General features: G+C 41.1%; 2 protein-coding genes across 4 annotated transcripts in view; one reads left to right on the top strand and one right to left on the bottom strand.

The window, feature by feature from the left end:
- The first annotated feature begins 496 nt into the window (after positions 1 to 496).
- On the top strand, positions 497 to 14318 carry LOC133553565 (uncharacterized). Of its 2 annotated transcripts, none has more exons than XM_061901918.1 (3): positions 497 to 816; positions 8602 to 10009; positions 13591 to 14318. In XM_061901918.1, exons 2-3 carry the CDS (start codon positions 8618 to 8620, stop codon positions 13594 to 13596), a joined length of 1398 nt encoding a protein of 465 aa, XP_061757902.1. In that variant the 5' UTR covers positions 497 to 816; positions 8602 to 8617; the 3' UTR covers positions 13597 to 14318. The 2 variants fall into 2 exon arrangements, with proteins under 2 accessions (XP_061757902.1, XP_061757901.1); XM_061901917.1 differs by having other exon boundaries at positions 13583 to 14318.
- A 1718-nt stretch (positions 14319 to 16036) lies between these two features.
- The window catches only part of cdhr2 (cadherin related family member 2), a 48053-nt gene continuing 36487 nt past the window's right edge, over positions 16037 to 27602 (bottom strand). The window contains exons 19-31 of one of the 2 annotated variants that reach the window (XM_061901915.1): positions 27022 to 27597; positions 26857 to 26928; positions 22738 to 22787; positions 22519 to 22670; positions 22343 to 22439; positions 22175 to 22263; positions 20702 to 20773; positions 18869 to 19004; positions 18146 to 18270; positions 17950 to 18063; positions 17776 to 17859; positions 16461 to 16524; positions 16037 to 16393 (exon numbers count right to left, since the gene is read on the bottom strand). In XM_061901915.1, the coding sequence (XP_061757899.1) occupies positions 16244 to 16393; positions 16461 to 16524; positions 17776 to 17859; positions 17950 to 18063; positions 18146 to 18270; positions 18869 to 19004; positions 20702 to 20773; positions 22175 to 22263; positions 22343 to 22439; positions 22519 to 22670; positions 22738 to 22787; positions 26857 to 26928; positions 27022 to 27597 (1781 nt within the window). In that variant the 3' untranslated portion in view covers positions 16037 to 16243. The remainder of the gene's footprint in view (positions 16394 to 16460; positions 16525 to 17775; positions 17860 to 17949; positions 18064 to 18145; positions 18271 to 18868; positions 19005 to 20701; positions 20774 to 22174; positions 22264 to 22342; positions 22440 to 22518; positions 22671 to 22737; positions 22788 to 26856; positions 26929 to 27021; positions 27598 to 27602) is intronic. The other variant, XM_061901916.1, reaches the window with a different exon arrangement.

The following is a 27602-nucleotide window of genomic DNA, read 5'->3' as shown; positions in this document are numbered from 1 at the left end:
CCTGCTATTGCTGTCCATTGGAACACTGAAAACCCTGAAAATAAGCATACATAAACATGGAGTCAAAGTGAGCACATTTGCTGTGGCTTTCAGGTATGAGAAAAGCAAATCTCGGAGGGAATATGAAAGGCGGTGTGGTGTGCGAGTGTTTCTGTGTGGGTGGCTTCCTCCAGCCTCCTTCAGGCTCCGTGCTCCTTTTCTCTGCAACATAACACATTTTGCAATATTTTTTTTTTTGTTTCACTAGACTTCATTCTGTAACGAGGATCATTTATTTGTCCAATTTCACTATAATTCTTTGGATAAATGATCTGTGTGCATGCACGCACGTCGGCTCAACGTTAATGAGATAGTTCCGTCTTCTGCATTCCTCCAAATGCCCTTGTGTTGGTTTTATTATCGCATCCTTCAATATTTCAACAGACTATTGCATAATATTTCCCCCCCCCCCCCCCCCCCCCCCGTAAAGACAACCGCCTTTGTGTTACTATGACGAGCTGATTATTACAATCTAATCACGATTAGATGAGAGCTAAACACAGATTTCTGCCCCGACTGCCACTCACAGCCAGAGCCCGAGCGTGGTTTCCAGGGAAACTGGAAATGTGAAGCTTCTCAACAGCTACAGCAGCCGCGGCTTAAAGAGCGACGGTCGCCTCAGACAGATTCTTCTAGAGACAACCCAGCACAACAGTCAAGAGCGGGGAGAGAACGCCACACACTCCAGCGTCCATCAACACCAAGTTTCGACCATGTTTGACTTGAATCTGGGAACGGGTCTTGCAGAGGCTTCATCAGTTTGATTTGAGTGCTCAGGTACGTCACTGACTCTTCATCTCCTCCAGTTTTTTTATCGTATTATGGCCGTTATGATTAGAGTTGGGTTTTTTTTCTGCAATTTGAAAGTATGTGCATATCACCGTAATGCCAACATGAGGTGTATAATTAATCAAAACAATGTAGTATACAGCAAAACCTTCAAAGTCGAGCACAATTTATTTAGTTCCAATTTTAAGACGGATTAATACTTCCATTAATCCGTCTTAAAATTGGAACTAAATAAATTTCCATGGGCTTCACGGTGGCAGAGGGGTTAGTGCGTCTGCCTCACAATATGAAGTTCCTGCAGTCCTGGGTTCAAATCCAGGCTCGGGATCTTTCTGTGTGGAGTTTGCATGTTCTCCCCGTGAATGCGTGGGTTCCCTCCGGGTACTCCGGCTTCCTCCCACTTCCAAAGACATGCACCTGGGGATAAGTTAATTGGCAAAACTAAATTGGCCCTAGTGTGTGAACATGAGTGTGAAGGTTGTTTGTCTATCTGTGTTGGCCCTGCGATGAGGTGGCGACTTGTCCAGGGTGTACCCCGCCTTCCGCCCGATTGTAGCTGAGATAGGCGCCAGCGCCCCCCGTGACCCCAAAAGGGAATACGCGGTAGAAAATGGATGGATGATATTTCCATTTAGGGGTGGGGGGGAAAAACGGTAACACTTAAGTAAGGAGAACATAGTCACCATTAATTAGTTGCTTATTAAAGTAACAAAGATTTAACTGAGAGTTATTTGGACACTAAGGGGACATATAAGGGTTAGGGTTAGGATAAGGGTTAAGAAAAGGGAATAATTATGAGGTTATTAAGGGAAGACTCTTAGTTAATGGCTTACTGGTTGTATAATAAGGCCATGCAGAATAAGGCATTAATAAGTACCGTATTTTTCGGACTATAAGTCGCAGTTTTTTTCATAGTTTGCCCGGGGGTGTGACTTATACTCAGGAGCGACTTATGTGTGAAATTATTAACACATTACCGTAAAATATCAAATAATATTATTTAGCTCATTCACGTAAGAGACTAATTTCATGGGATTTAGCAATTAGGAGTGACAGATTGTTATAGCATGTTCTATATGTTATAGTTATTTGAATGACTCTTACCATAATATGTTACGTTAACATACCAGGCACCTTCTCAGTTGGTTATTTATGCGTCATATAACGTACATTTATTCAGCCTGTTCTTCACTATTCTATACTTAATTTAAATTGCCTTTCAAATTTCTATACTTGGTGTTGCGTTTTATTAAATACATCCATCCATCTTCTTCCGCTTATCCGAGGTCGGGTCACAGGGGCAACAGCCTAAGCAGGGAAACCCAGACTTAACTCTCCCCAGCCACTTCGTCTAGCTCTTCCCGGGGGATCCCGAGGCGTTCCCAGGCCAGCCGGGAGACATAGTCTTCCCAACGTGTCCTGGGTCTTCCCCGTGGCCTCCTACCGGTTGGACGTGCCCTAAACACCTCCCTAGGGAGGCGTTCAGGTGGCATCCTGACCAGATGCCCGAACCACCTCATCTGGCTCCTCTCGATGTGGAGGAGCAGCGGCTTTACTTTGAGTTCCTCCCGGATGGCAGAGCTTCTCACCCTATCTCTAAGGGAGAGCCCCGCCAGACGGCGGAGGAAACTCATTTCGGCCGCTTGTACCCGTGATCTTATCCTTTCGGTCATGACCCAAAGCTCATGACCATAGGTGAGGATGGGAACGTAGATCGACCGGTAAATTGAGAGCTTTGCCTTCCGGCTCAGCTCCTTCTTCACCACAACGGATCGGTACAACGTCCGCATTACTGAAGACGCCGCACCGATCCGCCTGTCGATCTCACAATCCACTCACTCTTCCCCCACTCGTGAACAAGACTCCTAGGTACTTGAACTCCTCCACTTGGGGCAGGGTCTCCTCCCCAACTCCACCCTTTTCCGGGCGAGAACCATGGACTCGGACTTGGAGGTGCTGATTCTCATTCCGGTCGCTTCACACTCGGCTGCGAACCGATCCAGTGAGAGCTGAAGATCCCGGTCAGATGAAGCCATCAGGACCACATCATCTGCAAAAAAGCAGAGACCTAATCCTGCGGTCACCAAACCGGAACCCCTCAACGTCTTGACTGCGCCTAGAAATTCTGTCCATAAAAGTTATGAACAGAATCGGTGACAAAGGACAGCCTTGGCGGAGTCCAACCCTCACTGGAAATGTGTTCGACTTACTGCCAGCAATGCGGACCAAGCTCTGACACTGATCATACAGGGAGCGGACCGCCACAATAAGACAGTCCGATACCCCATACTCTCTGAGCACTCCCCACAGGACTTCCCGAGGGACACGGTCGAATGCCTTCTCCAAGTCCATTTTATTATTAAATACATTTCTCCAAAAAATGCGACTTATATATGTTTTTTTTCTTCTTTATTATGCATTTTCGGCATGTGCGACTTATACTCCGGAGCGACTTATACTCCAAAAAATACGGTACTTTTTATAATGACTAATTACGAGCCAATATGTTACTAATGTTAATGTAATGTTAATAAGCAACTAATTAATGGTGAATTTGTGTTCCCCATACTAAAGTGTTACCAAGAAACATATGCAATATATTGTGATACTTTTTCTTCGATCTAATAACGATGTTTAATGTGTTGATATACATTTTCTAAATGTGTATTTATTCACAGTTTTTAGTCTTTTTTTCTTTAAAGTGCGGTTTCGAGACAATTGTAACTCAAGGACGATTTCCGCACCCGTGCTGCTAAAGTGGAGCTGTGCTATTAGCTTGCAGTGTCAGGTAGTGACGAGCAAGGCAGTAGAAGAGTCCAGTGCATGTTTTTGGCATTTAAGTGTCAAGAAACTCTTCTGTGCACTTTCACTTTCTATACAATTGCAATAAATAGTAATTGATCATTTAAATTACTTTTATTTTTTACTCATGTTTTTCTTTTGTATCACCATATCGCAGTACTGTCTTGTATTGTATCGTTATGTTTCCATTCCAGAGTTAGACTTCCACCATCATCAAACCAAGGGCTGCCTCAGGCTAAATTTTAACCCTAAGCAGAATTTTACCGAATACTGAAAAAAAAAAAAAATTTAAAAAAGTTAAATATTTTTGATTTACGGATACTTTTTGAATCAAATGTGAATTTAATTTGATGCAAATGTTGTATTGAAATGATTTTTGGGGAGAAAAAAAAGTAAAAAAAAAAATTGGGGGGCAAATTCCAATGTTAAAAAATCCCACCTCTATTTCAACTACAATATGATCAATACTACGGCCTTTTGAGACCAGCATGGGAAGATACTATGAACCTGCTCAGTTGTCTTGTGGTATGAGTGTCTGCCCTGAAATCGGTAGGTCGCGAGTTCAAACCAAAGACATACCAAAGACTATAAAAATGGGACCCATTACCTCCCTGCTTGGCACTCAGAATCAAGGGTTGGAATTGGGAGTTAAATCACCAAAAAGATTCATGAGCGCGGCCACTGCTGCTGCTCACTGCTCCCCTCACCTCCCAGGGGGTAGAACAAGGGGATGGGTCAAATGCAGAGGGTAATTTCACCACACCTAGTGTGTGTGTGTGTGTGTGTGTGTGTGTGTGTGTGTGTGTGTGTGTGTGTGTGTGTGTGTGTGTGTGTGTGTGTGTGTGTGTGTGTGTGTGTGTGTTTGTGTGTGTGTGTGAGTGACTATCCGGGGTAGTTTAATTTTAACTTTAACTATCGCTGCACAGGGAATTATGTAAATGTCATATGAAAGGCCATATGTATACATTTGACATGCATTTTACATCCATCCATCCATCTTCTTCCGCTTATCCGAGGTCGGGTCGCGGGGGCAACAGCCTAAGCAGGGAAACCCAGACTTCCCTTTCCCCAGCCACTTTGTCTAACTCTTCCCGGGGGATCCCGAGGCGTTCCCAGGCCAGCCGGGAGACATAGTCTTCCCAACGTGTCCTGGGTCTTCCCCGTGGCCTCCTACCGGTTGGACGTGCCCTAAACACCTCCCTAGGGAGGCTTTCGGGTGGCATCCTGACCAGATGCCCGAACCACCTCATCTGGCTCCTCTCGATGTGGAGGAGCAGCGGCTTTACTTTGAGTTCTTCCCGGATGGCAGAGCTTCTCACCCTATCTCTAAGGGAGAGCCCCGCCACCCGGCGGAGGAAACTCATTTCGGCCGCTTGTACCCGTGATCTTATCCTTTCGGTCATGACCCAAAGCTCATGACCATAGGTGAGGATGGGAACGTAGATCGACTGGTAAATTGAGAGTTTTGCCTTCCGGCTCAGCTCCTTCTTCACCACAACGGATCGGTACAACGTCCGCATTACTGAAGACGCCGCACCGATCCGCCTGTCGATCTCACGATCCACTCTTCCCTCACTCGTGAACAAGACTCCTAGGTACTTGAACTCCTCCACTTGGGGCAGGGTCTCCTCCCCAACCCGGAGATGGCACTCCACCCTTTTCCGGGCGAGAACCATGGACTCGGACTTGGAGGTGCTGATTCTCATTCCGGTCGCTTCACACTCGGCTGCGAACTGATCCAGTGAGAGCTGAAGATCCCGGTCAGATGAAGCCATCAGGACCACATCGTCTGCAAAAAGCAGAGACCTAATCCTGCCGTCACCAAACCGGAGCCCCTCAAAGCCTTGATTGCGCCTAGAAATTCTGTCCATAAAAGTTATGAACAGAATCGGTGACAACATTAACCAAATATTTCATATAATGAAAACATAATAAAATGAAACCACTCATCGACACGTAACAGACGAGGAACAGGATTGTCTTTGCAGAGTGATACTGTCACCTAGTGGAGTTTTATAGGTACTGTTAGAATGAGTGCTGTATGGATGTCGGCAAGCATCTTGTGCTTTGTGTTCGCTTTGTCTCTATGCTGATATTCAACCTTGTTGGTTGTAAAATAGCTAAAACAAAATGGTCAATAATGTTGGCTAAAAACCTACTACTAGTCTTGCCTCTTTGCAGAAAGCTGTTTTGTAAACAGAGCACAGGATTTTCCATTATGCCACCAATGTTATCCCATATCTAATTATTCTTTATTGTTTGTTGTCAGCCAACATCACGTAACCGGTTGAGGGGCATGTGTCTCTATGCAGGGGCTGGAAGTGACCCTTCGCCCCCTGACCAATTGCAACAGAGTAGGTAAAGTCGGGGATAAGGCTATACAATCTGAGCATTTTTGCCAAGTGGAGAAGAATGAAGATTATTTAATTCAAATGAACTTATTGTAGTGCCCCACATTATCATTTTATTAATATTATTAATTATTATAGGCGCAGTCAAGGCGTTGAGGGGTTCCGGTTTGGTGACCGCAGGATTAGGTCTCATCTTTTTGCAGATGATGTGGTCCTGATGGCTTCATCTGGCCGGGATCTTCAGCTCTCACTGGATCGGTTCGCAGCCGAGTGTGAAGCGACCGGAATGAGAATCAGCACCTCCAAGTCCGAGTCCATGGTTCTCGCCGGGAAAAGGGTGGAATTCCATCTCCGGGTTGTGGAGGAAACCCTGCCCCAAGTGGAGGAGTTCAAGTACCTAAGAGTCTTGTTCACGAGTGAGGGAGGAATGGATCGTGAGATCGACAGGCGGATCGGTGCGGCGTCTTCAGTAATGCCGACGTTGTACCGATCCGTTGTGGTGAAGAAGGAGCTGAGCCGGAAGGCAAAGCTCTCAATTTACCGGTCGATCTACGTTCCCATCCTCACCTATGGTCATGAGCTTTGGGTCATGACCGAAAGGATAAGATCACGGGTACAAGCGCTGCTCCTCCAAATCGAGAGGAGACATCTGGTCAGGATACCACCCGAACGCCTCCCTAGGGAGGTGTTTAGGGCACGTCCAACCGGTAGGAGGCCACGGGGAAGACCCAGGAAACGTTGGGAAGACTATGTCTCCCGGCTGGCCTGGGAACGCCTCGGGATCCCCCGGGAAGAGCTAGACGAAGTGGCTGGGGAGAGGGAAATCTGGGTTTCCCTGCTTAGGCTGTTGCCCCCACGACCCGAACACGGATAAGCGGAAGAAGATGGATGAATGGATGGATAATATTTTTTTAATAGTCCTCAAAATTACCCCTTTTGGCAATCATGCTGAGTAGCCATGCATGTCCTATTTTGCAATAACTTCCATTTTTCCTTCTATGGTAATCATCACACTTTCTTTTGTGGAAAAAAGAAAACACCCACGTTGTGTGTGACATCACATACGATGAATGATACACCTATTTTTTTTTTTTTACTTTTAAGGCATATAGTGTACTATTACTTCAAATTGTACTCATTTGTAGGCATTTATTTAAATGTAATTGAGAATATACAATGGAGCCTCAATGGTTCTTGAACAGGATTAGCCATCGAGGTCTGTATATTGAAGCAAATTTTGCCACAAGGAACAACGTAACTATGAAAAATAGGTTCTAGCATCAACAAAGGTCCATATTTTAGTAAAGGTGTGTAAACTTTGAACACACAAACATACCCTATTTAGGAAAGCCACAAGAAAAGTCCTCTTTTTGTCGCTGCCCTACCGACATTCACAAACGCTGTCACAAGCCCTGTGGTGCACTCACAGTCTAAAATCACAAAACTCCTTAAATTTAACAACCAGGTTACTACACTGATTGAAAATGGAAGATAAAATCCACTTCCTGCCACAAAATGGGAGCCAATGTCGACAACGCTGTGGGTACTTATTGGATGTTTCAAACCGCACTTCGCTTGTTCATTGCTTTTTTTGGACTCATATTGAGCTGGAAAAACTAGAACAGCGGCTAAAAAAGAGCATTGAAAAAGCACACAAAGTAGCACGTAGCTGACAGCCACACTGTGCTGACTGAAAGAGCACCGGAGATTGAGCATCCTGTCCACAGTGGACGTGTTGCCAGGCACAAAATAGCTGCTCTGCAGGCACAGAGTGGGTGGATGAAACATTCGTACATGGAAACATGGTCTGTAGGCCAACGCATATTTTTATTTGGCCTGTGGTTCGTAATTGAAAAACTTCACACAAGGAGGTGTTCATAAATCAAGGTTACACTGTATAACAGTGGTTCTCAAATGGGGGTACGTGTACCCCTGGGGGTACTTGAAGGTATGCCAAGGGGTACGGGAAATGTTCTTCTAAAAATAGCAACAATTCAAAAATCCTATATAAATATATGTATTGAATAATACTTCAACAAAATATGAATGTAAGTTCATAAACAGTAAAAAGAAATACAACAATGCAATATTCAGTGTTGACAGCTAGATTTTTTTGTGGACATGTTCCATAAATATTGATAAAGATTTCTTTTTTTGTGAAGAAATGTTTAGAATTAAGTTCATGAATCCAGATGGATCTCTATTACAATCCCTAAAGAGGTCACTTTAAGTTGATGATTACTTCTATGTGTAGAAATCTTTATTTGTAATTGAATCACTTGCTTATTTTTCAACAAGTTTTAGTTATTTTTCCAAATAGTTCAAGAAGGACCACTACAAATGAGCAATATTTTGCACTGTTATACAATTTAATCAATCATAAACTGATGACATAGTGCTGTATTTTACTTCTTCATCTCTTTTTTTCAACCAAAAATGATTTGCTCTGATTAGGAGGTACTTGAATTAAAAAAAATGTTCACAGGGGTTACATCACTGAAAAAAAGTTTGAGAACCACTTGTGTTAATTATTTGATGATAGAAAAAATGCAATTTGTTACTAGTTTTTTAGGGATTGTCACAATGTTGATAAATAATATCGATGTCGCTATCCCCACAGGAACATCTGAGACAAAATGGGAAGCCTGAGGGATGAGACGCGGGGTTTTGGCAAAGAGGACGGAGATCATTCGCCAGAAGATGGCGTGCCTGAGAGGCCCGTGGTGGGCACCAATCAAGAATCTGCTGGAGGAGTGTCGGGTCAGACGGATTCGCTTCATAATACAAGCCATGCTGATGATGAAAGCTTTGTGGAAACAACAGATGAATCACAATCAGGGCGGGATGTCGAGCACACCGATGACGGAGAGGCTGAGAGGCTCCTCCACTGTGGAGACGAGACGATTAAAAGCGTATCTGAGGACAACACCTTGTTTCCTTTGCCATCAACTGTGGATCCCAATGACCCAAACTCCCCTGCGCCTTTCGGGCAGCACCATATGCGCACTCAGGTCAGTCTGGAGGTGGTCCAATGTCACTCAATAGCCACCAGCCCTATGACACCGCCTGAGGGAGGGAATTCCTTCATCTTCCCAAGCTCTTTGAGGAAATCCGGCACCGGGGTGCACTCTGACGCTCAAGATGCTGAACCGCAGGCGGGTCGACAAGTGGAGTTCTGCTCGGTGGCGACATCCCCGATGACGCCAAAGACGCCCTTCGCCACAGCTTTCCCAGTACTTACTGGGCGCGCACAGATCACGGCTACGGCAAAGAGTCCGGCAGAAGCTCAGTCTGATATGGTCATCAACTCGGATGCTTCTCCGGAAATCTCCGCCTGTTCTGCGGCTGCTGAGTCACAGTCGGAGGATAGTAACCAGCAGTGTCAGCAACAATGGATGGGAAGTATGGATCAAGACATTACAATCCTAGTGACCCACTACGATAACAAGGAGGCTTGTCATCCTGTAACGCCAGAGATGGTCAAGATTGAGGAAAGTCATGACACGGACGAGAATGCCTCCGAAGGGCCTGATCCGGGACAGAACACCACAAGCATAAAACCTTCTCTTGGCAAAGTTCAAACCAGCGAAACAGAGGGAGAACAAACACCTTTACATGTCAAGCTCAACAAAATGGAGCAGGAAGCTGCACCGAAGTCTCCCATTCCTGAATCTCCTGCGCCTGTCGGCTTCCACAACATCCGCACACAAGTGAGTCTGGAAGTGGTGCAGTGTCACTCAGTGGCCACCAGCCCTATGACCCCACCTGAGGGCGATCACGCCTTCCACTTCCCAAGTCCTAGTCGGGTTCAGATTAAAGACGGAGAGATGCAAGTCGGTCCACAACCGGAGTTTCGCTCTGTTGCTACAGCGCCGATGACGCCCAGAACGCCCACCGTTACAACTTTCCCTGAGATCGGAAAAGAGGCCGGCGTAGGAGAGAACGTTGGGGAGGAGGAGGGAGAAAAAGAAGCAACTGAGGAAGAGGAAAACGACTGCAAGGAGAAGAGCGAGGAGGTGGTGCAGGAGGTGAGCTGGGACGAGAAGGGCATGACGTGGGAGGTGTACGGGGCTGTTGTGGAAGTGGCCGTGCTGGGCTCGGCCATCCAGAAACACCTGGAGAAACAGGTGAAGAAGCAAAAGAGTTCCTTGCCTCCCCCTCCGCCACTAAACCCCTCGGCCATGCCGCTGACTCCCGAGGTCGCCCAGGGGTTCGGGAGCCGGGCGGCTCAGAGGGGAGAGCGAGATGACAAGGTGGGCCGCAATCGAAGAAACCCTTTTCGGCATCTGATAGAGAACATGCAACAACCACATTGTTGCTCTCGCACGCACACCACAGAGTAATTTATGAAGTCATAAAGAACATGACTACAATAATGCCAAAGTGTCACATGGTGGTGGCACACCCTGTCACACTTGAGTAACGGTCCTGCCTTGCTACTCACAAACTACTCTCACTGCAGTTAAAGTCGACACACATTAGGTTGTAAGGATTTTCTTTTCTGGGTTTAGTCCTGGTATTGGGATCTTTCTGTGTGGAGTTTGCATGTTCTCCCCGTGACTGCGTGGGTTCCCTCCGGGTACTCCGGCTCCCTCCCACCTCCAAAGACATGCACCTGGGGATAGGTTGATTGGCAACACTAAATTGTCCCTATAGTGTGAATGTGAGTGTGAATGTTGTCTGTCTATCCGTGTTTGCTCTGTGATGAAATGGCGACTTGTCCAGGGTGTACCCCGCCTTCCGCCCGAATGCAACTGAGATAGGCTCCAGCACCCCCCGGTCACCCCAAAAGGGACAAGCGGTAGAAAATGGATGGACTTTGCAGACTTTCAAAAAGCTTGATGAAGTAGAACCTCCGAAATCGAACACAACCCTTTCCATTCGGTTGACTTCCAATTATTGATTTATAAAACATATTGTCCTGGGTTTGATTCCCGGGCTTGCGGTCTTTCTGTCTGGAGTTTACATGTGGTCCCCGTCTTTGCGTGGGTTCTCGCTTCCACTTCACCTCCAAAGACACGTACCTAAGGATTGGCTGATTGGCAACACTAAAACATCATCAAGCTTTATTGCAGACTCCAACGCCGAAAGTAGACATTCCATCACATACAGTACATAAAACAAACCGAACTATTAAAATACTATTAAAAACAGTACTTGTGCATATTCGGTAAAAAGGCATCTAATAAATAAATAAAATATTTATATATATATAAATATATATTGTGAACGGCTTCCTGCCGTCATCATGCGGGGTACATGGACCATTGAGGAATGACATCGCTGAGCAGGTTTGACTCGCTTTTATTTTTCAATAACAGCTTTGCCTTTTCCTCGGATCGCTTTTCAGCTGCTCCGATCCTGCTCGCTCCTCTCTTGCCTTCAGTCGGCCGCGTCCTCGTCGCTCTCGTCGGCTCGCTCTCGGTCGTAGTCGCTCTTTAGGTCTTTCTCCTGGTTCTCCTACTTCTGCCCCGATTGTTCCTCCTTCTCCCCTTTTATGCTGCAGGAGAAAATGCAGGGATTGAGAGCAGGTGTGTAATCTACTCACCTGACTTTGATTGCCGCAGCGTCGCTCAAAGTGTGACCCGCCTCTCCGCTCCGCTGCATGCCCCGCCTCCTGGTCGCCATCTTTGGTAGGACTGCAGTTTGTTCTATCCTGCTGTCAGCTCGTCGGCTCCGTCCCTCCACATATATATATATATATATATATATATATATATATATATACATATATATATATATATATATATATATATATATATATATATATATATATATATACACTTTGGAAATGCGTCTACACATTCTATAAAAGGCACAGATACCAGTATTTCCATATATACGATTGGTACCTAACAGAACTTCAGCTAGGATTGGTTATCTGTATAATTGACAATGGATAATTGCCGTCGTCCCGCCCCATGCATGTTCGAGATAAACCTCAACCAACCAACCATTGGTGCGTGTGTCTCCCAAAATAACATTTTAACATGTAACATGCATTTTAAGACTAAAACATACTATTAGATAACAAATATTGTATTAAAACTATACGATAGAATGTAATACAACTACAGTAGTTTTATGAGGTAATGTAATAACAATGTGCAGTGTTTGCCTTGGAAAGTGGACTTCTATAGTATCTTCCTGGATGCTGCTTCTCCATCAAGCACACCATCAGCAGCTCTTTCCATATTTTCACAAGCAAAATGTCTGATGATGATTTGTGTCATGATTAGACATTATTCTAACCTTCTTGGTTGACGTTTGACTCATTCTGCTTCAGTCTGGTCAACCACTGGATCATGTTTTTATGATTTCTTTCTTTAATTCAATGAGAATTATCCAACTCTTATTGACAGCACTGTCCTTCACACTCACTTTCTTCCCTCCCATGGTCGAAAAACAAAGTTACGTCAATCTCTGGCTATAATATGAGTATGACTGGATGATTTGTGCAGATCTTACTGGGTTTAAAGGGGCAACGAATGTGACTCAAATTTGTGCGTAACAATGAATTAGCCAAGAGACAGTTCTTATCTAAAAAAAACTCTTAAGTTGAGGTACCACAGTAAACACATGTGGTTAAAAAAAAACGGGGGAAAAAAAAAAAAAAAAAAATCCTCGCTCTTTTCATTTTGTTTGCTGTCTTGCTATATTAAAAAAAAAAACAACATTCTTTTTGCGGTTGCTTTGTTTGCACTGATAACTGATACTGGAAATGGTTGGTTTTGAAATAAAAAAAAGTAGTACTTGTCAATTGTTAAGCTTGTAATTACCTTATTTCCTAGAATTGCCGCAGGGCATATAGTATGCGCCTGCCTTGAATTACTGCCGGGTCAAACTCGCTTTGCCAAATAATTAGCGCATGCTTAGTATTACCGCCTGGTCAAACTCGTGACGTCACGAGTGCCACTTCCCCTGTCATCATTTTCAAAATGGAGGAGGCTGATTTCAATACCGGTAATTTGAAATCGCATAAAGGGAAAAAGATTAAGAGCTATTCAGTGGGATTTAAGGTCCGATCTTACATCACACTCAAATTTTTACTGCATGCCTTTGGTAAGTGCCGGAGTGAGAAGAGGTTTTAAAGTAATTAGCGCATGCTTACTTTTACCGCATTCCTTTGGTAAGCGCAGGAGTGAGAAGAGGTTTTAAATTAATTAGCGCCCCGGCGGCAATTCGAGGAAATACGGTAGGTATAAAATGTGTGCCTTTAATGTTAGCATCTGCTTTACTTTGTGAAAGTAAGATAACTGTATTGTTTGACATTTGCCTGTATTGTATGCCTCAATAAGTTACATTTCCGGTTCTATGGTTATTATCGCAAATTTCCTCTTTGCCTTCAGGTAACACCTAAAAAAAAAACAAAAAAAAACACACTTATTGAAACGTATTACATGATTGGCTGATGTCGTGCACAATGATGAGGGTTTGAATACAACATTCGACTTTTTGGTTGGATCCCAAATGGGCTATTCGACTTTGGAGGTTCCGCTCTTTTACATTGATGTCATTGTTAGCTATTCTCCTTCAATGCCCAACTTCCTACCGTGATCTTTCAATTGTCCACTTCTATCTGCTTTTTTTTTTTATCCAAGCACTTCAGACTTGAGCATGAAACCATGGCAACAAGTTCCCCGTCTCCCGGTTGCTAACAGGCTGCATGGATGGAGATGGATCTGAGAGTCAAGGCCCGATAAGTAAAACTGAGCGGTCATGTCGTGTGGGATATGAAATACAAATGGATTTAATGTAAAAGTCGGTGCAGCTTTTGTATGTTTCCTCGTACTCTGCTTTTTTTTTAATTTGGCACCATTTTCCGACTTATTTTGTGGAAAAGTGAGGCGCAAAAGCACAATCATAAACTTTAGTTACGCGAATGTTTTCTGTCATTCTCACTGCGATATTGGCCAGTGCTAGTTGTTTAACTGTTGAATTATTGTACCTTAAACATAGTTACGTTTCTTTGAATTGTTGGTCTTTGATGTTTTTTGTGAAGACAATTAGAAGCACATCTATGTTTGAGAAATGTGTTTATTCATTTATTGCACTTGTGATACGTTCATTTAGATGTGACCAAATCTTTTCTGTGCTCACGCTGCATGAAGATGCAAAACGTCAGTAAAAAAAAACAACAACATACATATACATCTTTTGTCAAGATAAACAATTGGGTGTCATCCAGTGCAATACAATTTTGTTGTATTGTGTTTTTAAAGATGGCATCGCAGTGTGCGTTGCTACTATGACACACTTCATTTCAAAGCAAAACAAGTTTTCCACAAATCACTGCTTTATGACATATGAACACAAAATAAAGCCATTGCAGTGTGCACAGACCATTTGTTTTCCTTATTTTGTATCCTCTTGATTAAGTTAATATGTCACCACAGTTGAATCGCTGCCAAAGCTCCTTTATAAGCTGGAGATGTTGACATGAATGGATGAAGCAAATCATACCCAATATGTAATATAATAAGTTATACATGTTCTCCAGTTTTAAATGAAAGCGTGACTTGGACTACACGGTAGGTCGCAAACACAGTAATCACTCTTAAAGCTCAAGAATGTTCTGTCGGGAGATAACCTTATTAATGCACGACATTGTAATTCTCATTAAAAAAAGTAATATTCAATAAACAAGGGCCACAATTATCTCATTGTCAGCTGTGTCTAAACAGTTATTTAGGATTCCACGACATTGTTAGGCAATGGGAGATAGATACTCTTTAAATTGATCGGATAACTTATCTTACAGTGTCATGTTTATCATATAATCAATATTTCTGCTTCAATATATACACACATCACCACAATTGAAATGAAATAAAACATGTGATTTGCCCATGGGAATGGGTGTATCCTCCTCACTCGGGGAATTAGGGCTGCAACGATAATCGTTCAAAGCCATTAATTCCAGTAAAAAAAAGCTTTCATTTATATTCAGTTGCTTCGATTCATCGTTTTATGAGACTAACAAATAAACATCCAAACCGTATGGAGGGCCTGAAACTTTAAATACACAGACATAGTCTCACAAGGCCACAAAAACAAAAAAAAAAACATTTATTTTTTTTAACCTTCCTCTTGTGTTAGATTTCTGTTTCCATCTCTAAAGTTAAAGGGTCGGTTTTGACCCAAATCAGCTGTAAAATACACTAAAAACGATTATCTTTTATCCAATTTGTTTCTCATCTCTTGGTTACCTTGTTAAGCTTCCTTATCCATGAAAATATTGGTTTTAATATTTTTGGTGTGGGCCATTGGGCCTTTTTTTTTTGCCAGTATACCCCTCGATTTCAATTAAAATAATGGTAAAATGAACTTTAAAAGATTCGTATAAATAAAATGTTGTTGTGTTACCTGACTATTACTGAGAGGTATTACAACATATCTCTTATCTTATCTCTTATTTGTTTTATTTAATTTTTCATTTGAATAATTTTGAGACTGAATTGTACCTCACATGCCCGTCTTTGTTTGTTTGTGTACCGAATAAGAAGGTAAAACGAGAATCCCCTAAAGTTCCCATGATTGGGAGAGGAGTTGGCTGTCTGTGTGTTCACTTTTGGCTCTAATTATTGCTTGATAATCTGATTTTTATAACTAGGTGGAAACCGACCCTAACAACACTAAGGTCATAATTTCATCCAGAGCATTTTATACTTCCGGCTTCCTCCCACTTCCAAAGACATGCACCTGGGGATAGGTTGATTGGCAACACTAAATTGTCCCTAGTGTGTGAATGTGAGTGTGAATGTTGTCTGTCTATCTATGTTGGCCCTGCGATGAGGTGGCGACTTGACTTGTCCAGGGTGTACCCTGCCTTCCGCCCGATTGTAGCTGAGATAGGCGCCAGCGCCCCCCGCGACCCCGAAAGGGAATAAGCGGTAGAAAATGGACGGATAGATGGCATTTTATAATTTAGTGAAAAAAACAAAAAAATGTTTTGTTTTGTTGAAATAGAGGTTTCTGACAAAGTCAAAAAGCCTTGATGCAAAAAAATGTATTTGTTGTTATTTTAAGCATTTAAAAACTAACACAAGACAAAGTTTAAATTAATGCATACATTTAATATTGATAATTTGCATGTATAAGAAAAAATAATGGTTAAAAAAATCAAAGAAAAGCTCATTCGGCCTAAATGTATCCTTGATAATGAGCACATGCCATAACATATAAAACACTCAATGATGAATTTGCTTGTCAATTTGGAGATCTAACGTGTCTGAGACCTCCGGTCCATGTCTACCACGATATCACAGGTCCGTGGCGCTGAATGCAGGGTTGGTAAAACCCACTTGAGGATTGTCTGAGCCTTTCTTCTGGCTCCGCTGAGCCAGAGCAGCACCCAGGGGCTCAATGTACTCTGGAGGGCCGTTGTCCTCCTCTTCCTCCTGGATCATCTGCTGATGAAGAGCATTTTCCACATTAGACGGCAAGAACGCTACACTTGCATAGGTAGGGTATATTTACCATAGCGGGTTTTGTGTCCTTGTCGGACATGTTCATGTCGTCGCTATAGTCCAAGGAGTCGAGGCTTATGTGAGGAAAGCAAGAAGTGATTATGAAAAGCAAACATCAACTATCTGCAGATCTCATGGATGTACACTGTTTGAAGCAAATATTTGCACCCTCTAATACCTGACTGCGCTTAAACTTAAGTATCGAGCCCTTTCATCCCTTTAAGGGCCACAATAGTTTTTGCTTGTATTCAAGAATACAGAAGTAAAAGAAAACAACTTAACAGTCCAATGTATTTCTGAGACAAGGCTCATCGTAATTAATACACACGGGTTGTGTAACGCAAATAATAGTCTAAAAAAAGGACAATAAGTACTGTTGTAGGTTTTGGGGCTGAGAGACTTGAGGGACATAGAATGGACAAGGGAGCAAGGTCCATTTCAAAAACACATAATGACCATGAATATTACCACAGTCGTCCCTCGTTTGTCGCAGTTATTTGGCATCTGACATCAACGCGATAAAGAAATATCTGGAAAGTAGGATTGTTTGTATAATCCAGAATGGGCAGGCTACGGCCTGGACTATATTCCTGCGTAGTCACTTACAATTCTCTGGAAAAATCCCAGGAGGGTCAATTCAGCGAACAACCACAACCTTTTCTTTGATTCTTTAGCTTCCTTTGTCACACTAGGGTTGTCCCGATACCAATAATTTGGTATCAATAACGGTACCAAAATGATTGATTGATTGAAACTTTTAATTAGTAGATTGCACAGTACAGTACATATTCCGTACAACTGACCACTAAATGGTAACACCCAAATAAGTTTTTCAACTTGTTTAAGTTGGGGTCCGCGTTATGTATATCGATTTATATCGATACTTTTTAAATGTTAAGTGTCTGTGAATAGGGACAAGAGTGAGAAGATTGACATCCAACATTCAATTATTGTGCCCCTCATGTGTTGAAAGCAATGTCACTGGTCTAATCGTCTAATTTTGGGATCCTAACTCGCTGTGTAAAAGCTCAAATATTCTGCCTTAGCTGGGTTCTATGTTAAAAGGGAGAGATGTCTTACTGCCTGATTTGCTGTTACGGATCAAATTGAGCTTTTTTGCAGGACCTTTATTTGACAGGTTAAACCCCCAATCAGTGACCTGAGTCTTAAAAAATGTTCTTGTGAACGGACAAAGCATTCCCAACATATATTACAAAAGCCTTGCCAGAAGTAAAAACTATAAAAGTTGGGAACGGGGCACCAACAATGGTGTCTAGATGCCTAAATATATCTTGTCAATGAGTACAGTGGTTGGTTCCGTTTACCTGACTTTGTCAACATCCGAACTCTCTTCGTCTAGGTCCAGGACCATGGCTGTGTCGATATTGAGGTTGAGCACAGGGTTTGCCCTGCCAGTACAAAATGACGACACAGAGTCAATAGAAAGGCCTATTTCCTACAAGTCAATAATGCCGTGTTATTGGAGAATGTCCTCTGACCCCTCCATGGTGTACTTGTTGGTCCCTGGCACCACTGGACCACTTTTGAGGTTGTCAGATGCCACCATGGTGGCAGAAGTCATGGCTTTTGATGCCTTGAGCTTCCTCCTGTAACTAAAACGTGAATAGAGTCGATGAACTTATCTGTCTCAACAAGAAACCAATGGATTAAACTCTAACCTTACAAAGTTCTTACTTTCTTCGAGTGCAAACCAGCGAGGTGACAAGAACAACCAGAACAATAACGAGACCTGCCACCATTCCCATTAGAGAGTACTTTAAAGTGTCAAACTTGGGAGGTTCCACTGATGAACTACCAGCCTGAAACAAAGCACACAATTATCCCATCAATTTAGGGTTTACTTTCCAGTGCACCTGTGACACTTAAGAGGATAAGCAGTAGAAAAATGAAGCGGTGGACAAGACGGATCTTCCAAAACAGGCACTTTGTGATGTTTTTTTGGAGCTTGAAACAAATATTAGCGAAATATCTTCCTGAGGGCCATGGTCATCAATTTTGGGGTGAAAAATATGTCTGTTATGTAAAACATAAATGTCCACTGCAGAGGATCCTGGATCCCAGCAAGATATATAAAACAGTGTTTTTTAATGTGACATATATTCTGTGGTAAATACACTCTAATATCAACAGAAACAACATATTAAAGTTAGAGTACCAATGATTGTCACACACACATTAGGTGTGGCGAAATTATTCTCTGCATTTGACCCATCACCCTTGATCACTCCGTGGGAGGTGAGGGGAGCAGTGGTGCCTGTGCCCGGTAATAATTTTGGTTGATTTAACCCCCAATTCCAACCCTTGATGCTGAGTGCCAAGCAGGGAGGTAATGGGTCCCACTTTTAGGTGAAAAGATAACATTTCCCCAATGTTTTATGAAACAAACTCCATACTTACAACGTACTTGAGGCCTAACTGTTCCAGCACTAGAGCATGTTGAGGGTCGGAAATCAACAGCCCCACTTCATCTGGTATTAGAGCCGACCCATTGGGGTAAACAAAATATGCCACCATGATGGTACCAACTGTCGCCCTGTGAGTAGAGTGTAACACAGGCCATGTTTTACAAACCCCGGTTCCATATGAGTTGGGAAATTGTGTTTGATGTAAATATAAACGGAATACAATGATTTGCAAATCCTTTTCAACCCATATTCAGTTGAATATGCTACAAAGACAACATATTTGATGTTCAAACTGATAAACTTTTTTTTTGCAAATAATCATTAACTTTGGAATTTGATGCCAGCAACACGTGGCATAGAGGTTGGGAAATGTGGCAATAAATACTGATAAAGTTGAGAAATACTAATCCAACACTTATTTGGAACATCCCACAGGTGTGCAGGCTAATTGGGAACAGGTGGGTGCCACGATTGGGTATAAAAGCAGCTTTCATGAAATGCTAAGTATTTCACAAACAAGGATGGCGGGATGGTCACCAATTTGTAAACAAATTGTCGAACAGTTTTAGAACAACATTTCTCAACTAGCTATTGCAAGGAATTTAGGGATTTTACCAGCTGCGGTCCGTACAATCATCAAAGGGTTCAGAGAATCTGAAGAAATCACTGCAGGTAAGCGATGATATTACGGACCTTTGATCCCTCAGGCGGTACTGCATCAAAAACCGACATCAGTGTGTAAAGGATATCACCTGATGGGCTCAGGACCACTTCATGAAACCACTGTCAGTAACTACAGTTGGTTGCTATATCTGTAAGTGCAAGTTATGCAAAGCAAAAGCCATTTATCAACAACACCAACTAACGCCGCCGGCTTTGCTGGGCCCGAGCTCATCTAAGATGGACTGAAGCAAAGTGGAAAAGTGTTCTGTGGTCTGACAAGTCCCCATTTCAAATTATATTTGGAAACTGTGGACGTGGTGTCCTCCGGAACAAAGAGGAAAACAACAATCCGGATTTTTATAGGCAAACAGTTCAAAAGCCAGCATCTGTGATGGTATGGGGGTGTATTGGTGCCCAAGGCATGGGTAACTTACACATCTGTGAAGGCACCATTAATGCTGAAAGGTCCATACAGGCTTTGGAGCAACATATGTTGTCATCCAAGCAACATTATCATGGATGCCCCTGCTTATTTCAGCAAGACAATGCCAAGCCACGTGTTACAACAGCGTGGTTTCATAGTAAAAGAGTACGTGTGCTTTCCTGGCTCGCCTGCAGTCCAAACCTGTCTCCCATCGAAAATTTGTGGTGCATTATGAAGCTTAAAATACGACAGCGGAGACCCCGGACTGTTGAACGACTGAAGCTCTACATAAAAAAAAGAATGAGAAAGAATTCCACTTTCAAAGCTTCAACAATTAGTTTCCTCAGTTCCCAAAGCGTTTATTGAGTGTTTTTAAAATAAAAGGTGATGTAACACAGCGGTGAACATGCCCTTTCCCAACTACTTTGGCACGTGTTGCAGCCAAGAAATTCTAAGTTAATTATTATTTGCAAAAAAAAATAATGTTTATGAGTATGAACATCAAATATCTTGTCTTTGTAGTGCATTCAACTGAATATGGGTTGAAAAGGATTTGCAAATCATTGTATTCCATTTATATTTACATCAAACACAATTTCCCAACTCATATGGAGACGGGGTTTGTATATTAGTTACAGCCACAACTAAATGTTTAAAAGAACACTTACACCCTCAGCAGGGTACATTTTGTTATTAAATGCATTAGTCAGTGTTCATTAAACAAAAACCAAAATGTACCTGGATTTTTCAGAAGTGTCCTCACGGATCGCAAGAACTTCAACCACAGCTTTGGTGGCAGAAGTAAGTGCCCTGGAGGAATGAGAGTGCTTAACCTCGTGGAAGTCACTAAATACTCTAGCACAGGGGTCACCAACATTTTTGAAAACCAAGAGCTACTTCTTTGGTACTGATTAATGCGAAGGGCTACCAGTTTGATACACACTTAAATAAATTGCCAGAAATAGCCAATTTGCTCAATTTACCTTTGATATATATATATATATATATATACAGTATATACATATATATATATATATATATATATATATATATAAATGGGTATTTCTGTCTGTCATTTTGTCGTACATTTTTGTTCCTTTTACGGAAGATTTTTTGTAGAGAATAAATGATGAAAAAAACACTTAATTGAACGGTTTAAAAGAGGAGAAAACAGGAAAAAAAATGAAAATTTAATTTTGAAACATAGTTTATCTTCAATTTCGACTCTTTAAAATTCTAAATTCAACCGAAAAAAAGAAGAGAAAATGTAGCTAATTCAAATCTTTTTGAAAAATTTTTAAAAAGACTTTATAGAACATGATTGGTAATTTTTCCTGATTTAGATTAATTTTAAAATTTTGATGACATGTTTTAAATAGGTTAAAATCCAATCTGCACTTGTTAGAATATATAACAAATTGAACCAAGCTATATTTCTAACAAAGACAAATAATTATTTCTTCTAGATTTTCCAGAACAAAAATTTTAAAAGAAATTCAAAAGACTTTGAAATAAGATTTTTATTTGATTCTGCAGATTTTCTAGATTTGCCAGAATATATTTTTTTTAATTTTAATCATAAGTTTTTAGAAATATTTCATAAATATTCTTCTTCGAAAAACAAACTAAAATGAAGAATTAAATTAAAAAGTATTTATTATTCTTTACAATAAAAAAAAAAAACTTGAACATTGATTTAAATTGTCAGGAAAGAAGAGGAAGGAATTTAAAAGGTAAAAAGGTATATGTGTTTAAAAATCCAAAAATCATTTTTAAGGTTGTATTTTTTCTCTAAAATTGTCTTTCAGAAAGTTATAAGAAGCAAAGTAAAAAAAATAAATGAATTTATTTAAACAAGTGAAGACCAAGTCTTTAAAATATTTTCGGGGCTTTTCAAATTCTATTTTGAGTTTTGTCTCTCTTAGAATTAAAAATGTCGAGCAAAGCAAGACCAGTTTGCTAGTAAATAAATAAAATTTTAAAAATAAAGGCAGCTCACTGGTAAGTGCTGCTATTTGAGCTATTTTTAGAACAGGCCAGCGGCCGACTCATCTGGTCCTTACGGACTACCTGGTGCCCGCGGGCACCGTGTTGGTGACCCCTGGTCTATATGTATTATTCTAACACGCTATTACATTGATAAATTAAAGTTGCTTCCTTGTTTACCCAACAGGAAGTCAGAAGTGTACAATGTGGTGAATATCCCCATACCTGATGATAGAAGGCTTGTTTTTTTCCACTTCAGCTGGTGTTGTTCTAAACTGAAGTTCAGTTTTATACGATTGATCAACTGTGAAAATCTACAATATCAAAATAACATGTGGTCAAGCTTTGGGAGGGATTGGGAAATGTTTTCCTGTTGCATGATCCCCGTCTCACCTCCAGCATGGTGTTGGTGGAAAGGCCGCCGGTGTCGGTTGCAGATACCGTCACTAAATATTTCCCTTTCACCGTCATATCAAGGCCTTCTGTGGTTCTGTGCGAAGGAGGTAAATACATTTGTGATAAGACTCAAACAAACAGTGAAGTGAGAGATGGAGGAAAGTTGCTCTTACTGAATGATCCCAATGTAGTTGTCCTTTTGCTGTGTCGTGACTGCCTCAAATAAGAACCTGGCCGGACTTGTTTGATTATTGATGTCTTCAAATTTCACTTCACTTACTTTAAACTCAATCTGGGCATTGATTCCACTATCATAATCTTTTGCCTAAGAGTCAGAAGAGAAGAATGTACTCTGGTTGCCCCGTTGCTTTTTGTATTTCATTCGTACTCACAGTGACGCTTCCAACTGACGTCCCCTTGCTTGCAGTCTCTGACACCACAACTACAAAAGAAAGGAGAGTCTTGATTCATCTTTTATTAGGCGCTCCAATTTCCAATAGCCAATTGTTGAATTTTGATTGTGACAGGAAGGCAAGTTAAAGGGGTCATAAATATGGATTCAAAACACTTTTCTTGTGGTCGACATAACACGTAACGGTGGTGTTTTGTTCAAAATGTTGCGTCGGTTTTGTCCAACAGATCATCTTGAAGCAGCTTTTTGACTGTTTCTTCGGGGTATGCCATTTTGTAGGTGGTCTTATTTGCATGCCGAAGACCTCCGACATGCCCAGCTCTCTTTGACTGTGTCCCTGTCAGCCATGTTGTAGTTTTTAGCACTTCCATATTTACTGACGGATGTCAGTTAGACCTACACGCCAGTGTTATTAATGGGAATAGCGAAGGACTTTAACATATATGTATATGTGTGGATATATATATATATATATATATATATATATATGTGTGGATATATATATATATATATGTCTTGATTGGATTATCCAGAGAATAGTGCTCGATACCGTGGTAGAGCGCAATATGTAGGTGTGGGAAAAAAACAACGAAACAACATCATCTGGTACAATCCACCATTCAGCAAAAACGTCTCAACCAACATCGGCCACAAGTTCCTCACTCTGATCGACAAACACTTCCCCAAAGGCAACACCCTAAGAAAAATATTCAACAAGAACAACATTAAATTGAGCTACAGCTGTATGAATAACATGCAACAAATCATTTCAAACCACAACAAAGCAATTGCAAAAGGACTGCCTACCCCCAGACTAAACAACTCTGAAACCAATAATGAATGTAACTGTCGCAAGAAACCTGATTGCCCTCTCAACGGAAGGTGCTTACAGACATCAGTCGTTTACCAAGCAAAGGTAACACGCAAGGACATTAACACATCCGACACGTACGTAGGATTAACCGAAGGAGCGTTCAAAACAAGATGGAATAATCACAACGCCTCCTTTAGAAACGAGACTTTGCGGAATTCTACAGAACTCAGCAAACACATTTGGAACCTCAAAGACAATAATGTTGAATATTCAATAACATGGCAAATTCTTGCATCCAGCACACCTTACAACAGTGGTAATAAAAGATGCAACCTATGCTTGAAAGAGAAACTGTTTATTATATATCATCCAGATCTATCATTCCTCAACAAGCGCAGTGAAATCATTTCAACATGCCGCCACAGACGGAAACACCTCCTAAGTAACACATGAGCCAATCACCACACCACGCCTGCTTGTACCCACCCACTCTGTGCCCTATATAAACCATTGTATGTGAATGCTTCCATTAAAATCTCCTGATGATTGAGGGAACCCCTCATGAAACAGTTTTGTAGAGATGAAGTAGTCTTGTGATTTTTTTCCCACACCTCCATATATATATATATATATGTGTGTATATATCTGTGTGTGTGTATATATATTATATATATATGTGTGTATATATGTGTATATATATGTATGTTTGTGTATGTATGTATATATTTATATATGTTTGTATATGATATATATATATACTGTATATATATATATATATATGTATACATGTGTGTGTGTTTATATATATATATATATATATATGTATATATGTGTGTGTGTATATATATATATATGTGTGTATATATGTATGTTGGTGTATGTATGTATATATTTATATATGTTTGTATATATATATATATATGTTTGCATATATATATATATATATATATATATATGTGTATATATATATATATATATATATATATATATATATATATATACATATACATATACATATACATATACATACAAATGCACCCCCCTCCCCTCCACCCCAAGAAAGACAAGTGGTAGAAAATGGATGTGTGTGTGTGTATATATATATATATATATATATATATATATATATATAATATATTTTAAAACAACCCCTCATTGTAAATTATACAAAAGACTAATACAATATTACTACTATATTGTTATATTTCAATTTGTTTTAATGAATAAAAAATGTAATACATATTTGATCTTATTTTCTATCCTGTTGTAAGTTTCACATGCAGGAAGTCTGCACATTTTGGGATTTGTGCCCATTATCCACAGTCCGTATGTGTGTTTCAGATAGTGAAAAACGGATAACTTACGACTAACTAAATAACTAGGTATAACGAACACAATCTATTTGCCCTTAAAAACCCTCCAACAATGTTTTATATACATGCAACAGGTATGTAGCAACAAGCACAGTCATTAAAATGTTTTGCCAGTATCAGTCCCGGAAAAAGAAAAGCTGGTAGATTGCAATACAAAAGGATATCATATTCTTAGCTCATATGCTTAACCGTTGTTGGATGACTCTCCTTCATTGTCAGCATTATTTTTGACCTTTTTGCCTCAATATGGTAACCGTGTTATAAGTAAAATGTTAAATTGTGTTTAATTTGGACATTTTATTTGATTTTAGCCAACAGTAACATTTGCATGTGCTTGTCTGTATCTATTTTTAAAAATGTGTATTTTAAAATACTATTTTTGAAAAATGTGCTTGCTTGGACTTGAAAAACATTCTAGGGCTGAATTAAAGGGGAACATTATCACCAGACCTATGTTTGTGTCAATATATACCTTGATGTTGCAGAAAAAAGACCATATGTTTTTTTAACCGATTTCCGAACTCTAAAAGTTTGAATTTGGTGATTCAAACACCTTTCAATTGTTCGCTGTCGGAGCAATGACCTTTCACTCGTGACGTTAAAATGCGAAGCAATCCACCATTTTCTCAAACACATTACACACACAAGTTAAATCTGTTCTGTTATTTTCCGTTTTTTCGACTGTTTTCCGTACCTTGGAGACATCATGCCTCGTCGGTGTGTTGTCGGAGGGTGTAACAACACTATCAGGGATGGATTCAAGTTGTCTTATGTGGAGTGTGCATCGATTAGCACGGCATGCTAATCGATGCTAACATGACAGAAATGGCAAGAATGTGTGGCTATCTTGCGACACTCAAAGCTGATGCATTTCCAATGATAAAGTCAACAAAATCACAAAGGTGAGTTTTGTTGCTGTTATCGACTTATGTGCTAATCAGACATATTTGGTGACGGCATGACTGCCAGCTAATCGATGCTAACATGCTATTTAGGCTAACTGTAAGTACATTTGTAGATACATTTGCATCCAGCCTTTCCCTCCACCCACATTTAATGCGAAACAAACACTTATCAATCGACGGATTTAAGTTGCTCCAGTGGTCAAATGATTCAGTCGTTGGTTAATCGCCGAGTAGCTTCAATAGCTATTCGCTCAATAGCTTCAGTTTCTTTTTCAATTTCGTTTTCGCTATCTGCCTCCACACTCCAACCATCGGTTTCAATACATGCGTAATCTGTTGAATCGCTTAAGCCGCTGAAATCCGAGTCTGAATCCGAGCTAATGTCGCTATATCTTGCTGTTCTATCCGCCATGTTTGTTTGTATTGGCGTCACTATGTGACGTCACAGGAAAATGGACGGGTGGATTTACAGATAGCGAAAATCAGGCACTTCAAAGCCTTTTTTCGGGATATTCCAAAATGGGGGGAAAAAAAATTCGAAAAATAAAATAAGCCACTGGGAACTGATTTTTTTGGTTTTTTACCCTTCTGAAATTGTGATAATGTTCCCCTTGGCGTACCTTCAAGTACCCCCAGGGGTATGCGTAATCCCATTTGAGAACCACTGGCGTGGTGGGTAGTAGTGGGTTTCAGTAGGCCTTTAAGCCGCTGAAATCAGAGTCTGAATCCGAGCTAATGTCGCTATATCTTCCTGTACTATCCGTATTGGCATGACTGGATGACATCACAGGAAAATGGACGATGGCTTCTCAGATAGCGAAAATCAGGCACTTTAAAGCCTTTTTTCGGGATATTCCATGATGGGTAAAAATTTGAAAAAAACTTCTAAAAATAAAATAAGCCACTGGGAACTGATTTTTATTGGTTTTAACCCTTCTGATATTGTGATAATGTTCCCCTTTAATCATAATGCTACTAGGGTTTCTCCATTAAAAGTGATATCTTACCAAAGATGGAATCTGAGAAGATGAATTGTGGTGCATTATCATTGATGTCTTCAATGTAGATCACTATTTCTCCTGAAATGTTCAGAATAAAGTCACAAGCAAGGTGAATTAGTTTAATGAACTGAGACTTGCTGGCATATGTGCTCTTAATGATTGTCAGCAAACCTGTGGTGCTGTTCTCCCCTTTCTCTGTGTACTTGTCTATCACGCGAGCCTCCATCCGAGCCTGGTCACAGAGCTCATAATCCAGCGTGTGTTCTGGGTTGGCCATCACTTCCCCCGTCTCCTCCAGCACAAACCAGTCACAAGGTGACAGTGAGCCGTTACATCTGCATCTGAGGGAATCCAACTCGTAGATCAGAGAGTGGTTTCCATCTCTGTCCTTAGCTATTAGTTTCCCAACAGGCTCTGTGAGAGTGATGTTTTCTTTGACTGAAAAAGTCATGGATTGCTCAAACTCCGGCCTTTCGTCGTTCACATCCAGCACGTCCACCTCCACCGTCACCACTGCCTTTTTCTGCTCCAGATCCACGGCTTCTACCCGCAGCGTGTAGTGCTGCAGACTTTCGTAGTCCAGCTCAATGTCCGGGTCCACGGTGATGTTTCCCGTGTAACGTTGGTCTTCCGAGGTGGTGCGAATTATAAACTTGCCGGAACTCCCACTAATGAGTCGGTAGGATATGCGATTGAAGTCTGTCGTTTGGTCCAAATCTTCAGCCAGGACCAACCCCACAAATTCTCCTAGT

Source organism: Nerophis ophidion, linkage group LG05 (assembly GCF_033978795.1).
Source record: "Nerophis ophidion isolate RoL-2023_Sa linkage group LG05, RoL_Noph_v1.0, whole genome shotgun sequence".
Classification (NCBI taxonomy): Eukaryota; Metazoa; Chordata; class Actinopteri; order Syngnathiformes; family Syngnathidae; genus Nerophis; species Nerophis ophidion.
This window is presented reverse-complemented; position numbering and strand designations above follow the sequence as displayed.

Bases quoted from the DNA above. Each gene is read 5' to 3' on its own strand.
- LOC133553565 (XM_061901917.1), top strand. From the start codon at position 8,618: ATGGGAAGCCTGAGGGATGAGACGCGGGGTTTTGGCAAAGAGGACGGA. The intron at 10,010-13,582 runs GTGAGCTGGGAC...TTTTTATCCAAG, and splicing joins GCGAGGAGGTGGTGCAGGAG to CACTTCAGACTTGAGCATGA.